The following is a 14,141-nucleotide window of genomic DNA, read 5'->3' as shown; positions in this document are numbered from 1 at the left end:
TGGTCACAGTAGCTCACCTGCAATGCCATGGGTCATGGGTTTGATTCTCAGGAGAATCGGCATACTGATAAAAATGTATATCTTGAATGCACTGTAAATCGCTTTGGATAAAAGCGTACACTTAATGAATAAATGTAACTTAAATGGAAGCTTTCAGATGGGCAGGGTGGAAAAAAAATGGCAGTTTAGTGTTCAGCTTGGGGGTTTTACGTGATTTGCACAAATTAGTCTTGGAATTCAAAACCAGCTGGATGACAGAAAGTGCCAGTCACCAGAAATCTGTTTTATTTAACCAGTGGAATCTATTGTCAAAAAATTTCTTTGTCACTCAAGGAATTGAGCTAGATCATGTTCAGGGCCTATAAATATTTTAACTGTCTGTAATTTTCTGGTATTTTGAGCTGCGGTTCTGTTACACAGCAGAAATGCCATTAGTGTGAACGCATGCTTTTATGTCAGCGTTTCATCCTGCACATAGTGTAAAACAGGCATAATTATCATATTTAAATAAATGTGCCTTTTTTTTCCTGGTTAAGCAACAATCGTGCAGCAAGATTTTTTTCAGTTTTTTGTAAGAATAATCAGTAAAAAATTGCTAGTGGTGTTTTAATGACCGTGCATGTTGTTAAATGAGAAATTCAAGAGATCTTAGTGGTGTCTTACCAGCCATGTCAATTGCAAACGGCCTGTCAGCCTTCCAACCTGTGTACCAGCCGACCACTTTCCCCTTTTCCACCAAGGGCCGCTCATATCTCCGGCCTCCAACGAGTCCCACTGGCCATACTGACACTCTCCTGGTTGACCGCATCTGAACAGCAGAAGACAGAGTAGTGATAAATGATACTATTACAAACCCAATCCACCAAAGTTATCATAAAGATCTGCAGAGTTTTGTTGTGGATCCTCCAGTCGGTTCTTTGTACCTTTTATACTGCTAACCAAATGCAGTACTTAGTCTATTATTATTTTTAAAGGAATGAGCGTAGCACCGATACACACACAGCATGGCTTATTATAAAATCCTGGCTCATTTTCAGCACAAATAAGTCCATCCACCTGCAGTCTGCTGGAGACAGCACACATCGCTCTTCAGTTTCATAAACACGATCACATCTGATTGAACCACCAGCCAACGCTAAAACTGTCATCTCCAACAAGATACCATCTTCCTTGAGGAATTTTAAACATCCTACTGCTGAAAGAATCTTGTTTTCCCTTCATTCCTTCATATATAATAAAAATAAAAACTATTTACCACTGGGGAAATGAGCGTTGCTGCAATTTCTTGAACAAATGGTCAGAGTAGCCTTTGAATATTTAATGGTTGCGCTATTTATGTGAGTGCTGTACGCAGTCAGGTGACGTGCCTGTGGCTGGTGGCCATAAGCAACGGACAAGCTTTGAAGCCCAAAATGCTGCCCCTTTAGCTGTATTTCTTCCTCCCTTTCTTCAAAGGCTCCATCTCCATAATGTTGCACTTAAAGCCTAACACAGCTCAAAGGCAAAGTCAAAGAATTCTCAAGCAAAGAGGATGTCATCTGCAGGTGCCAAGCGTCCTTTTGCGTTGAAGTTGACAACAAGGGCAACGGGCACAGCCATCAAATGCAGTGTCACATACACTGTTCTTTGAGCTGAGCTCTCAAGCTACAGGCAGCTATGGCTAGGCATCTGTATTTGGCAGTTTTTGTGACCCATGTGTTTTCCTGCAGGGACAGGGAATAAAAAAGTCTGGCCCCGTTTTGACAACACGGTGCAGAGAAATAAATTTGTAGTAGACGAGTGTGTTCGATATCTTTAGGGAGGTAAAATCACCTTCGATAACAAAACTCTACATGCTGCCTGACAGTTCCAGAGAGGATTCAAACAATGCAACAACAAAATTGGATCTAGTAAGGAACTATATTGCTAAGGAAAGACTGGTTACAACTGAGAACAATAAATCTAATGCAGAACTTGCAGTGATGTGGCGTGGCACCGAAGACACAAGGCTGGCTAGAATACATTGCACAGAGTTTATTGTACCACGAAAATCAAAATATGACTTAATTATGACCATGTGCTGCCAATACATGCACAGCACAAAATCACATTGTAACACTTTTTTTTTTAGTCTCTGACTTCTGACATCTGACAATATCTGAAAATGCTTGAAACAAGAGAAGGAACACTGCCTTATGGAAGTACTATGATTTGTTTTTATAAATATCTTAAATATACATGCATAAATAGTGTTTTGCTGCACTGACATTAAACTACAAACAAGTGAAAAACTGCCAATGCAATAGGACAAAATGTTCAGTCTATGAAAACGAGTCTCAATTTCTTGTATGTGACCCTGGACCACAAAACCAGTCTTATGTTGCACGGTTATATTTGTAGCGAAAGTCAAAAATACATTGTATGGATCAAAATTATAAATTTTCTTTCATGCCAAAAATCATTAGGATATTAAAAAAATTTCCTACTGTAAAAATATCAAGAACTTCATTTGGACAACTTTAAAGGTGATTTTCTTTTTTTTTTGCACCCTCAGATTCCAGATTTTGTCCAAATATTATCCTATCCAAACAAACCATACATCAATGGAGAGCTTATTTATTCAGCTTTCAGATGATGTATAAATCTCAATTTCGAACAATTGACCCTTATGACTGGTTTTGTGATCCAGGGTCACATATAATGTGGCTTCTCAAAATACTCATTAGGAAAATTCGTTTTTGCAGTAAAGAGGTGTTAAAGGGTAAACCGTTAATCTAAATTTTTGTCCTAACCGGCTACAACAAGCAACGCTACATTTCACTGGTCATTGGGATTTTGAAATGATAGTTCAGTCAATGAAAATTCAGTCATTTATTCACCCTGTCATTCCAAACCTTTATGACCTTTATATTTTGATGAATGTTGGTAACCAAACAGTTTCAGTTCCTATTGACTTGCATTGTATGAACCAAAAATGCAATGGAAGTTAATGGGACCCGAATTTGTTTGGTTGCCAACCCAAATGCTGATCTGGTTATTGCGTTCAGCAGAAGAATTACATACATACAGGTTTGGAACTACAGTTGAGTAATTAACCCTTCGCAAAGACCCGCCCCCCTTCATTACTGTCGCTATGTCCAACAAGCCATGCCACACTTCATATTCTCACGCAGTAAATAATAACTGTTACATCGCAGAGCAAAGAGGACACCGACAGACAAGACAGAGCAGGTTACTTTAGGTATAAAACAAAGAAACATTTGTGTCATTTTTTTTAAAGAAATTCAAACAATAAATACCGTTTTGTGCCTTGTTATTGAGTTGTGACAGATCACTGTAGCGCCTCAGTTCAAGTGGCACGTGACGTGAATCGATCATCTCTTCCTCTTTACTAGTTATAACATGAAAGAAACATGAATGAATATCAGAAGGTATCTTGTTTCAACCGCGGAAAGATGTCAATCAATACACACCATTTTTCAAGTTCAAGTCCACCAAGGTTAATCTGCTTTCCAGTCTGGTGTGTTTGACAGACAAAAATGGCAGATTCCGCGTTATTATTGGTCAGATCGCCTGTCAATCAAACTCCATGGGAAGGGCCAATTGATGATCAAATTTTCGTTTTGGTGCACTATTATTTGGTGGACTATTTCTCCTTGTGTATATTAAAAATAAACGAGGAGAAAACAAAGAGGTTGTGGATATCATACAGGATGGCGCTCATGTTTTACATGGAAAAACATGCAGTCTGATAAAGCGCCACATTAAGGTATGTGTTCTTCTCTTCAGTTGCTTCATGTTTTGCAAGTGAGAAAGAACGCAAACAAAGATGGTTCTGATTGGCTGATTTGTGATTTATTATATCATGCTCCATTTTTGAGTCAAATTGCTTGTCATTGGAATATATTTTCTGTCTAAAAATAAGAATGTATGTTCTATTTGTGAGTTTAATGATAAAGCTATTTCCGCTCACAAATTTAATGGTAGAATAATCTTCCATACTTCACTCAGGCAGTTAAAGACACTTTCTTTCTTTTTTTTCCACTAGAACTTGATCACTGTACTCAACTCCCTTCTACACCTTAACAAAACTATTGTTTCACTGTTGCTCCATCACATATCTGTGCTAGTTTGTGCTTTTCTAGCTAATTTTGAGACTTTGCATTGCAGTTCTTTTGTAACTGTCGCCTGAGGATGAATCACTCAAGTTGTATCACTCCTTGTTGGGGAAAACAGTATGTGCTAAATGAATACATTTCCTATGTGTCATTAACATTTGTCATCATCAAGCTCAAGTTGAGCTTGATTGTCATTCCGCTACATGTGGGGACATACAGTGGAACGAAATGTCGTGCCTCGCAGGACCACGGTGCTACATAAATACAGACACACAACTATGAGGTAATAAAACACTTTAAACCTATAAACCTATAAAAAAAAACACAATAAACCTATACACTATAAACCTATACACAAACTAACCTACTGAAAGATTTTAACTGTAAGTATACTATATATAAATATTTACCCTATACAAACTAAAAAAAAATAAAAGATAAAAAATACAAACTATACGAATGCTTCACATAAATACTGTACATGTGCAAAGAGAAACATTTTGAGTCAAGCAGCTGGTTGGGGAACAGTGCAGGATGATTTGTATTGCATGAGCATGTAAACATACATATATTGCTGAGTCTTTTGTGGGATTGTGTACACGCAGCAGTGTATGTAAAGTGTCTAGTGCACATAGAGGAGAGTGTGTTACTACAGGTGGTTTGTACAGGCCCACTCACCTGTGTGTAGCACACTTCGAATTGCACAAAAAAAGTTCCATACAGTTTTTTCTTTGGTGTGGTAAGGTTTGGGGTGGGGGGTGGTCCATGTTTCAGGAGGTAGGGGTTTGCATGTGTAGCAGAGGCCAGCGGGTAAGTGCTGTGCAGGTTAAACCTCACTCCCCGACCTCAAGTGGCGCTCTAGCGACTGACGCTAGAGGCCGTGGCCTTTAGCCTCCTCGTTAGAGCACCTGCCTCCCACGCCGGAGACCGCGGTTCGAATCCTGCTCGTCGCGGGGCCAGTAGGACTGCAACACATGGGGTTTCAGAGGGGGGCGGGGAGGTTTGAGTTCAGGGCTCTCACAGCCTGGGGGAAAAAGCTGTTGAGCAGTCTGGCGGAGCGGGCTCTGATGCTCCGGTACCGTCTTCCTAATGGTAGGAGCTGGAAGAAACTGTGGGAGGGATGGGTGGAGTCCTTCAGGATGCTGTTGGTTTTGCTGGAGCATCGTGTAAGGAAAATGTCCAGGATGGAGGGGAGAGGGGCACCGATGATCTTTGCAGCTGTGTTCACTGTCCACTGGAGGGTCTTGCGGTCAGCAGCACTGCAGTTTCCGTGCCAGACAGTGATGCAGCTGGTCAGCACACTCTCAATGGTGCCCCTCTAGAATGTGGTGAGGATGGGTGGAGGCAGACTTGCTCTTTTCAGCCGGCGGAGAAAGTGTAGGCGCTGTTGTGCCTTTTTGGAGAGTGACATGGTGTTGGGGGTCCAGGTGAGATCCTCTGTGATGTGCACCCCCAGGAATTTAATGCTGCTGACTCTCTCCACAGTCGAGCTGTCGATGGTCAGTGGGGGGTGGTCAACGGAGTTTCTCCTGAAGTCCATCACAACCTCCTTTGTCTTCTCCACATTGAGGGACAGATTGTTAGTGCCACACCATTCAGCCAGCTGTGCCACTTCATCTCTGTAGTGCGTTTCATCGTTGTTGCTGATGAGACCTACCACTGTTGTGTCATCAGCAAACGTGATGATGTGGTTTGAGCTGAACTTGGCAGTGCAGTCGTGGGTCAGCAGTGTGAAGAGCAGCGGGCTGAGCACACAGCCTTGTGGGGCACCTGTGCTCAGTGTGGTAGTGCTCGAGGTGTTGTGGCCGACACGGACTGACTGAGGTCTTCTGGTTAGAAAGTCCAGGATCCAATTACAAAGGGAATTGTTAAGGCCCAGCAGGTTTATCTTATTTATGAGCTGTTGTGGGATTATTGTGTTGAATGCCGAGCTGAAGTCAATGAACAGCATTCTAATATAGGAGTCTTTATTTTCTAGGTGGGTAAGAGCCAGGTGGAGGGTGGAGGAAATTGCATCGTCCGTAGAGCGGTTTGGACGGTATGCAAACTGGAGCGGGTCGAGTGTGTTGGTCATTTAGACAGGACACAGGTGATTTCTTTGGTACCGGTATGATTGTTGTGAATTTGAGACATGTGGGGACGACTGCCTAGCTCAGCGAGGTGTTGAAGATATCTGTAAGCACATCTGTCAGCTGTGCAGCACAGTCTCTCAGAACACGGCCAGGTATGTTGTCAGGACCCACAGCCTTGCGTGGTTAATCCTAGATAGGGTCTTCCTTACATCGGCTGGAGACAGACAGAGCGCCCGGTCGTTGGGAGGTGTGGGCAGTTTTTGTGCAGGTGTGTCATTCTGCATTTCAAACCGTGAATAAAAGTGGTTGAGTGCATCGGGGAGGGATGTGTCATCATCACAGGCCTGTGGCGGGGGCTTGTTGTAGTCAGTGATGGTCTGAATGGCTTGCCACAGGCTCCGTGTGTCTCTGCTGTCTGTGAAGTGATTGCTGATTTTTTTTTCTGCGCTTACCGCGCTTCCGTCCTCTCTCACACCGCTTGCGACGCTGCCTTGTGCGAGTAGCATCAGTAGGCGAGGCCGCGGTCTCGAGGTCCGGCTCCAGCAGTAAACAAAGGCCTCGTAGCTACTCAGTAGCCGCCGGCGAGAGTTGTTGTTTGTACGCGTTGCCGATATCCAAAAGGCTTTGGCGATCATATATGTGTTTTGGATTTATTTCCTTGCGAGTTAGCGGTAATTTTACACTATTTGGAGACGAACAGACGGCATTAAAAGACATAAAATCACCGTCTTTGGGACCCGGAGCAGCCGCTGCGTCTGACCGCACCGCCATCTTGTTTCTTGTTACCACAAATTATGAAACACTAGCTGTTGAAAAAGGCCAAATGACTCTCATTGTTGTGCTGTGTAATGTGTTTGTGTTGAGCAGAGCAGGGGTCATCAGCATTCTGACACTGCGCTCTACCCCTCAGGGGCTGTTCCATGTGTTCATCCACATGTCCAGCTGTGTTCTGGAGAAATGGAGAGAGAGAGAGAAAGAGGCAGAGGGAGGGAGGGATGCACAAAGCAAGCATTGAAGGAATGAGGAGGGCAGTAAGGCCCGTGGCAGAGGAAAAGGGAACGGCTTAGACGGGAGGAAAAGCAGTGGTAAGAGAAGGGTAGAATAATTGATGATAAATGAGACGATCAGCTATAAATGCAGGGTTTGGACAACAGCCAAGAGAGAGAAAAGGATTTTGTGTTACTGTAAACGCGACAGAGAATGTAATGCAGAGGAGGAAACATCTTCTCTCATCTCATCATTTGACTGCTGTCAGCTTCCTGGTGCCCTTTTTATGCTTTCCAGTCAAATAAAAGAAATGTCCAACCATCAGACATCAAATACAAAGCAATTATTTCTTAAATTTGTATGTTTTGGTGGCTAATTCATTTGAATTTGTATGTTTTTGTTCAATCATCTTACACCCCACTGATGATGTTTTAATGGGTAGACCATGCTTTTTCATAAAAAAAAAATTGCACATTTTCTAACAAATTGCATCATATTAAGTGATGTTTTATTAACAAATTTCGGGAGGAGCACGCGCAGATAATTAACATGGCCAATTCATCATCAGCAATTACACCACCTATCCAATCAGCAAGAGAGAGAATCCCTATAAATAACCAAGCAGTCTTACCGACATTATCGCTCGTCTTCTAGCATTGGCACACCCAATTCGCAGAATCATGTCAGAGATAGAACGTTTCGCATACGAAAATTCCTTTGAAGCCACGGATCCTCCTGCATCACCAGCAGCTGTCCAATACACCAGCGCTTCACAGGATATCACAATCGAGCCCACGGCTGCAACATGGGGCCGCCGGCCTTCCCCCACAGCACCCGCTCATACATCCAGACGTCGAGGCACGCCATCACCTTCATCTTCAAGGTGTCAGCCACCTTCTCCAGCATCCTCCTTCACGTAAGCCGTTTCTTACGCCCCAGCCGCGGAAAATTGGACCGTGGCAGGACTTCGCCAGGTACTCACCAGCGCCGGCTTCATCATTGCAAGTCGTTCTACCTCGCCCTCTACGCTTCTCTCCAATCCGGGGAGTCTTCAATCTCTTCACCTCCGTCCAAAGCAATGACTAAAGCAAGCCAGGGCCGCGGCATTCCGTATTCACGACTCGAACAATTCACCACTCCCTCGGGGACGGGCCTCCGGAAGGCCTTCAGCAAGCCTAGGCCGCACCGCGGATGCCGCTGAGGTCCATTCTCACTTTCTTCAGCCACACCCCTACCCATCCCGCCAAATGCGCTCGCACTGGAACCAGCCCCCGTAGCCAACTCCATCAGGACTCAGATCTTGTCAGGTGCGGATATAGACCTTTTCTCCCTTTTGTCACCAATTTCACCTCTGTCCGCCGATCGAATTTTCCGTCACCTTAAAAAACACAGCTAACAACCCGTCACGTATCTTATCATTCACAGAATTCACGATTGCTTTCAAGCACTACACAGAAGTCATCTGCACCGAGTTTCCCCAAAGGAGACGCGAGCTCGGCGACTATCTCGCGATAATTGCCGAACTCGCATTATCATACGGAGGCTCCCACTTCTATACGTACCACAAATTATTTGCAGCTAAATGCGCCATTCGAGTGGCCCAGTGGAATCAAGTCTCTTACTGGGGTGCCCTGGACACCGAACTCCACAACAGAGTATTTTTAGGCTGCCGTAACATAACATGTGCGGTCTGCCGATCCATTTCCTACTCCACCACCATATGCCCCTTCATCAACCCATCCATCCCCCCCTGCCCAGAATCATCTCAGCTCAAATCCACCAGCTACGTGCCAAGCATTCCAGACGTCTCATCCAACCCATCTCCTTTACTTTACCACCGCCCATTTTCCTCCGACAGCCAGGTCTGCATCAGTTTCAATACGGGTAGATGCTCAAGACAGCGGTTTATGCACGTTTGCAATTTTTGTGGCGGTGCTCACGCCCGCTTGATTTGTCCTGTTAAAAAAGCTGCAAATAAAAATACTAAAAAATATTTATTGACTCCTGTAAATGTTTCTCGTTTATCCACAGAACTGCTCCATCACCCTGACCCTTATTTCTTTGATTATGTCATATCAGATCTCTCACACGGTTTCCACCCCGGTGTTGGAAATCTCCCCACCCAAAGCCTCATCTGCCCCAATCTCCAGTCCGCTCTCACCGAACCCGAAACCGTCGATATCCTAATCAAAAAAGAAATAGACGCAAGCTTCATGATCGGCCCCTTTTCTGTCCCTCCCTTTAACATTGTCCGAGTTAGCCCCATCGGCATAGCTACCAGAAAATTTTCCGGTAAAAAACGCCTCATAATTGATTTGTCATCACCACACAATTCCCCATTCCCGAGCATTAACAGCCTCATTCCGCTCGAAGAATTTTCCCTCCACTACCATGACATTGACAAGCCATTGCCCTGATCAAAATCACGGGTCGTGGCGCTTGGCTGGCCAAAGTCGACATCACTTCTGCCTTTAAAGTAATGCCCATTCACCCAGACTTTTGGCATTTATTCGGCATCCGCTGGCAGGAAAAATTTTACTTTTCCGTCCACCTCACCTCACCTTTGGGGCAGAAGCAGCCCCAAAATTTTCAACATGTTGTCAGAAGCTATCTGTTGGATCCTCTCGAACAATTGCGACGTACCTTACCTAGTACATCTCTTAGATGATTTTCTAATCAAGGCCTTTCCCAGCAGCAGATACAAGCACTTGGTCGCTGGTCGTCAGAAGCTTTCAAAAGCTATATTCGATCGGACCACTCCCACATCAAGGAAGCTCATCGAACGCTAATCGGCCAACCCCTCTAATTGACATACATTCCTGGGAACCCGAACTTCAGACCCTCCATAGCCAACCCCTCTTTAACATCACCTATATCCATCTTCAACGGTCCATCCCCAATCCATTCATTCCAACAGCACTACGTTCAGCCTTGTCTGTACTCCCCCACTGCCGCAGCAGTGACTTCTCCCGCAGGAGCCCTATCTGTATTTCCCCACTGCCGCAGCAGTGTCTGCTCCCGCAGGAGCCTTTTCTATATTCCTCCACTGCCGCAGCAGTGACTGCTCCCGCAGGAGCCCTATCTGTATTTCCCCACTGCCGCTGCAGTGTCTGCTCCCGCAGGAGCCTTTTCTATATTCCTCCACTGCCGCAGCAGTGTCTGCTCCCGCAGGAGCCTTTTCTATATTCCTCCACTGCCGCAGCAGTGACTGCTCCCGCAGGAGCCTTTTCTATATTCCTCCACTGCCGCAGCAGTGACTGCTCCCGCAGGAGCCCTATCTGTATTTCCCCACTGGCGCTGCAGTGTCTGCTCCCGCAGGAGCCTTTTCTATATTCCACCACTGCCGCAGCAGTGACTGCTCCCGCAGGAGCCCTATCTGTATTTCCCCACTGCCGCAGCAGTGACTGCTCCCGCAGGAGCCTTATCTGTATTTCCCCACTGCCGCAGCAGTGACTGCTCCCGCAGGAGCCTTTTCTATATTCCTCCACTGCCGCAGCAGTGACTGCTCCCGCAGGAGCCCTATCTGTATTTCCCCACTGCCGCAGCAGTGACTGCTCCCGTAGGAGCCCTATCTGTATTTCGCCGCAGCAGTGACTGCTCCCGCAGGAGCCTTTTCTATATTCCTCCACTGCCGCAGCAGTGTCTGCTCCCGCAGGAGCCTTTTCTATATTCCTCCACTGCCGCAGCAGTGACTGCTCCCGCAGGAGCCTTTTCTATATTCCTCCACTGCCGCAGCAGTGACTGCTCCCGTAGGAGCCCTATCTGTATTTCGCCGCAGCAGTGACTGCTCCCGCAGGAGCCTTTTCTATATTCCTCCACTGCCGCAGCAGTGACTGCTCCCGCAGGAGCCTGTATCTCTACCTCCCTCTCATCTCTACTTCCAGACTCCACAGAAGTACCACTACCACAGCAGTATCCAGCATCCCTTCAGCCCTAAGCCATGCAAGTTTTGGGGGGGTTATCAAGCCCCTCTTCATCTGCTGTCCTGCGATAATAGCGTTTTGGGGGAGCGCTCTGGGTCCGGGCTAAACGCCAAGCTCGTACCCCGGGCTCAGGAATGATTACCGAGCTCGGAGCCCTCTCCCTGGACAGCACGCCAAATACGCATAAACTTACTCTGTTATTATATGTAAGTATCAACTCGTGAAGTGATGTTTTATTAACAAATTTCGGGAGGAGCACGCACAGATAATTAACACAACCAATTCATCATCAGAAATTACACCACCTATCCAATCAGCATGAGAGAGAATCCCTATAAATAACCAAGCAGTCTTACCATCATTATCTCTCGTCTTCCAGCATCCCTCCACCACCCCGACTCGTCACCTTCAGCCGGTTCCTACTCCAGCACGGGGAGGAGAACTCGGGGGGGGTGGGGGGTGGGGGGGGGGCACACTCTGGGTCCGGGCTAAACGCCAAGCTCGTACCCTCTTGAGGGGAGTACCCCGGGCTCGGGAATGATTACCGAGCTCGGAGCCCTCTCCCTGGACAGCACGCCAAATACGCATAAACTTACTCTGTTATTATATGTAAGTGTGAACTCGTGAATTAATATGAAAAGCGAACTTTTTTCCTGTGCAATTAAGTTCATTAAAGGGATGCTTCAACTAACAATAAAAATTCTGTCATCACAATTGGTATCCATGTTGGTCCAACTCTGAAAAGGACCCAAAAAAACACAATAAAATAAAGTTAAAAGTGGTCCATTTGACTTGTGCATTACATCTGATATTGCATACAGCACTATTTTTCAATGCGGAAGTAAGCTGTTTTCTGTGAATATTTGAGACTTCCGATTCATTAGCCGCTATAGGGAAACAAGAAGAACATCAAAGTGCAGCAAATGGTAAAACTGTTACAAACCAATGTGTCTATAATTAGGACAATACATTAAAAAAATCTGGTAAAATAATACCAGTTTTCTGTTTCAAGCAGCATAATGAGCTGTTTTGTACAGCTAAAAATAAATGGAAGTGAATGGCACAGCAATCCAGACACGTTAAATTTACAAATGGCCAACCTTACATGATAAATAAGGTAGCCTTTTCCTCATACAAACTACTTTTTTTCTTTCTTTTTTTTTTTGGACATCAATGTTGTTTAATGGAAAAGAGCTGCTTCAAGATTCTTTAAAATGTCTCATTTTTTGCTGAAAAAAAATTAACAAACCAACATATGGGTTTGGAATGACATGAGGATAAATAATAATAAAAAATTTTGAGAGAACTACTTTATTCCTACTGCTTAATCTTACCAGAATCCAGCTGACTTGATCAAAATATATCCTTAAGAAATATATGCAAAATTTAAAAGATATTTTAAATGTGTGCAAGACGTAGAAAACCATAACCTGTGTAAGACACAGCCTCAAATGAAGTGTCTTTCCACTCATCACTTCACGGTGTTGTCTGTTTCATCCGTCGTCCACAGACAACCGTTTAAACAGACAAATGCTAATTTCCCAGCTGTCAGGTCACTCTCTCGTTTCTCGGTGACTTCCACTGCTTTAAACTGGGTTAATTCACTCTGCTTGGCTACACAGTGTACTGGGTCGCCCTCACTTATGTGCGTCAATTCCTGCGCTTTTGAGACTTATAAGAAATAGATGGCAATGGCGTGATAAAACACATCGCATGAATGTCCATAGGGACAGATGTCACAGTGAAGTCTCCTGATGCGTTACAAGTTATTAATTGCCACCATACTTCTTTTTTTCTCTAATTATATTTTTTAAATGTAATGCAGCAACCTTGTGGAGTATAAACATAGGCCTATTGAACAATGACAATATAGAGGTTGAATTGACTTGACTTTAATTGCTGCTTTTCTGCTTAATTGCTGCTGTTTTCAATTTTACTACAATATTAAAGTGAAGGTTCTCAAGGCAAATACCGTAGAGGCACTGGATTGTATATATCACACTTTGTAAAGCATGTAGATCTACACTCCCCACTTATACATTTATTTCTAATGGGGGGGGGGGGGGGGGGGGGGTAACTCATCCTGCACCATTTGAGTTGACATGCATGACCCTTTTCAGTGGGCCAGATGTATGGGGCGAGACCATAGAGTTGGATTTTTTTATTTATTTTTTTTTGGACCTGGGCCAAGGAGTAGATCATAGCAACAGCCAAGCAACCATATAGCAAATCCCAACCATATCTAGCAAACAAAATGTCATAGATTCTTGGAGGTGAGCTCTAATGACTTGGACCAGTGTGAACCAACAGAGGTTTCTTGAGAACCCCAGACATATCTCTGTCTAGTTGCCACTATTTGCAATGTAGCATTTCTATTGTCATTGCTTTTCTAACCGTATAGCCTATAGGCCTATTAATTTTTCATTGATTTCATATCAATCCTTATTCGTCTAAGTAGAATTAAGCCAATAGTCATCTCAAGAAGTCGCAGTTACCTCTTCAAATAACTCAAGGCTGTAAGTGTTATCATCATCGGCGAAGAAAACGACTCCTTTATCTTTGAACGAGCGATGTCCTCTCAGCCAGCCGAGCGCTAAGTTCCTCTGCTCGGTCGCTCGGGGCATCCCTGTCCGCTTGAACCTGCGCGGGGTGAACACGTTCAGGTGAGTGTATCGCAGCCCAGAGCGTGCGAGAAACCGAGAAACCAGCTCCGTGTGGGAGTTTGAGTCCTCTACCACGATCCAGTGGAACTGCGGAACCTGGCGGAACGTATTCGCTAAGCGGGTGAGCTCTGCTTTCTGCACCGCTCGGCTGTAAGTAGGAGTGATGGCATAAATGACCGGGAGAGATGTGGCGTTACTCCCGCTGCTGGTGGTGCTGCTGCTGCTGCTGGTGCGAGTCGTTCTGACGACCTGCCGCTGCTGCACATTTCCCAGCCGAGACAAATAAAAGCTGGCCGTGTTCCGAACAGACAGCCTCTTCGTATCGATGTCGATCACGATGATCACTATCAAGATCCACGGAAGAAGGATGAAAAAGCGCGTGTAGAAGATGGATTTCAT

At 44.9% G+C, this 14,141-nt stretch overlaps 1 protein-coding gene across 1 annotated transcript in view; it reads right to left on the bottom strand.

Moving 5' to 3' along the window:
* Nucleotides 1-14,141, bottom strand: part of LOC306884483 (galactosylgalactosylxylosylprotein 3-beta-glucuronosyltransferase 2-like) — a gene marked incomplete at its 5' end in the record, with an annotated part of 27,863 nt that extends 13,722 nt beyond the window's left edge. Inside the window, 2 exons of the mRNA XM_079440377.1 lie at nt 664-808; nt 13,575-14,141. Of these exons, the coding sequence (XP_079296503.1) occupies nt 664-808; nt 13,575-14,141 (712 nt within the window). The remainder of the gene's footprint in view (nt 1-663; nt 809-13,574) is intronic.

Source organism: Barbus barbus (assembly GCF_936440315.1).
Source record: "Barbus barbus genome assembly, chromosome: 18".
In the NCBI taxonomy this organism is placed as follows: Eukaryota; Metazoa; Chordata; class Actinopteri; order Cypriniformes; family Cyprinidae; genus Barbus; species Barbus barbus.
Note: the sequence above shows the minus strand (reverse complement) of the source record. Positions and strands in the feature narration are given on the sequence as shown.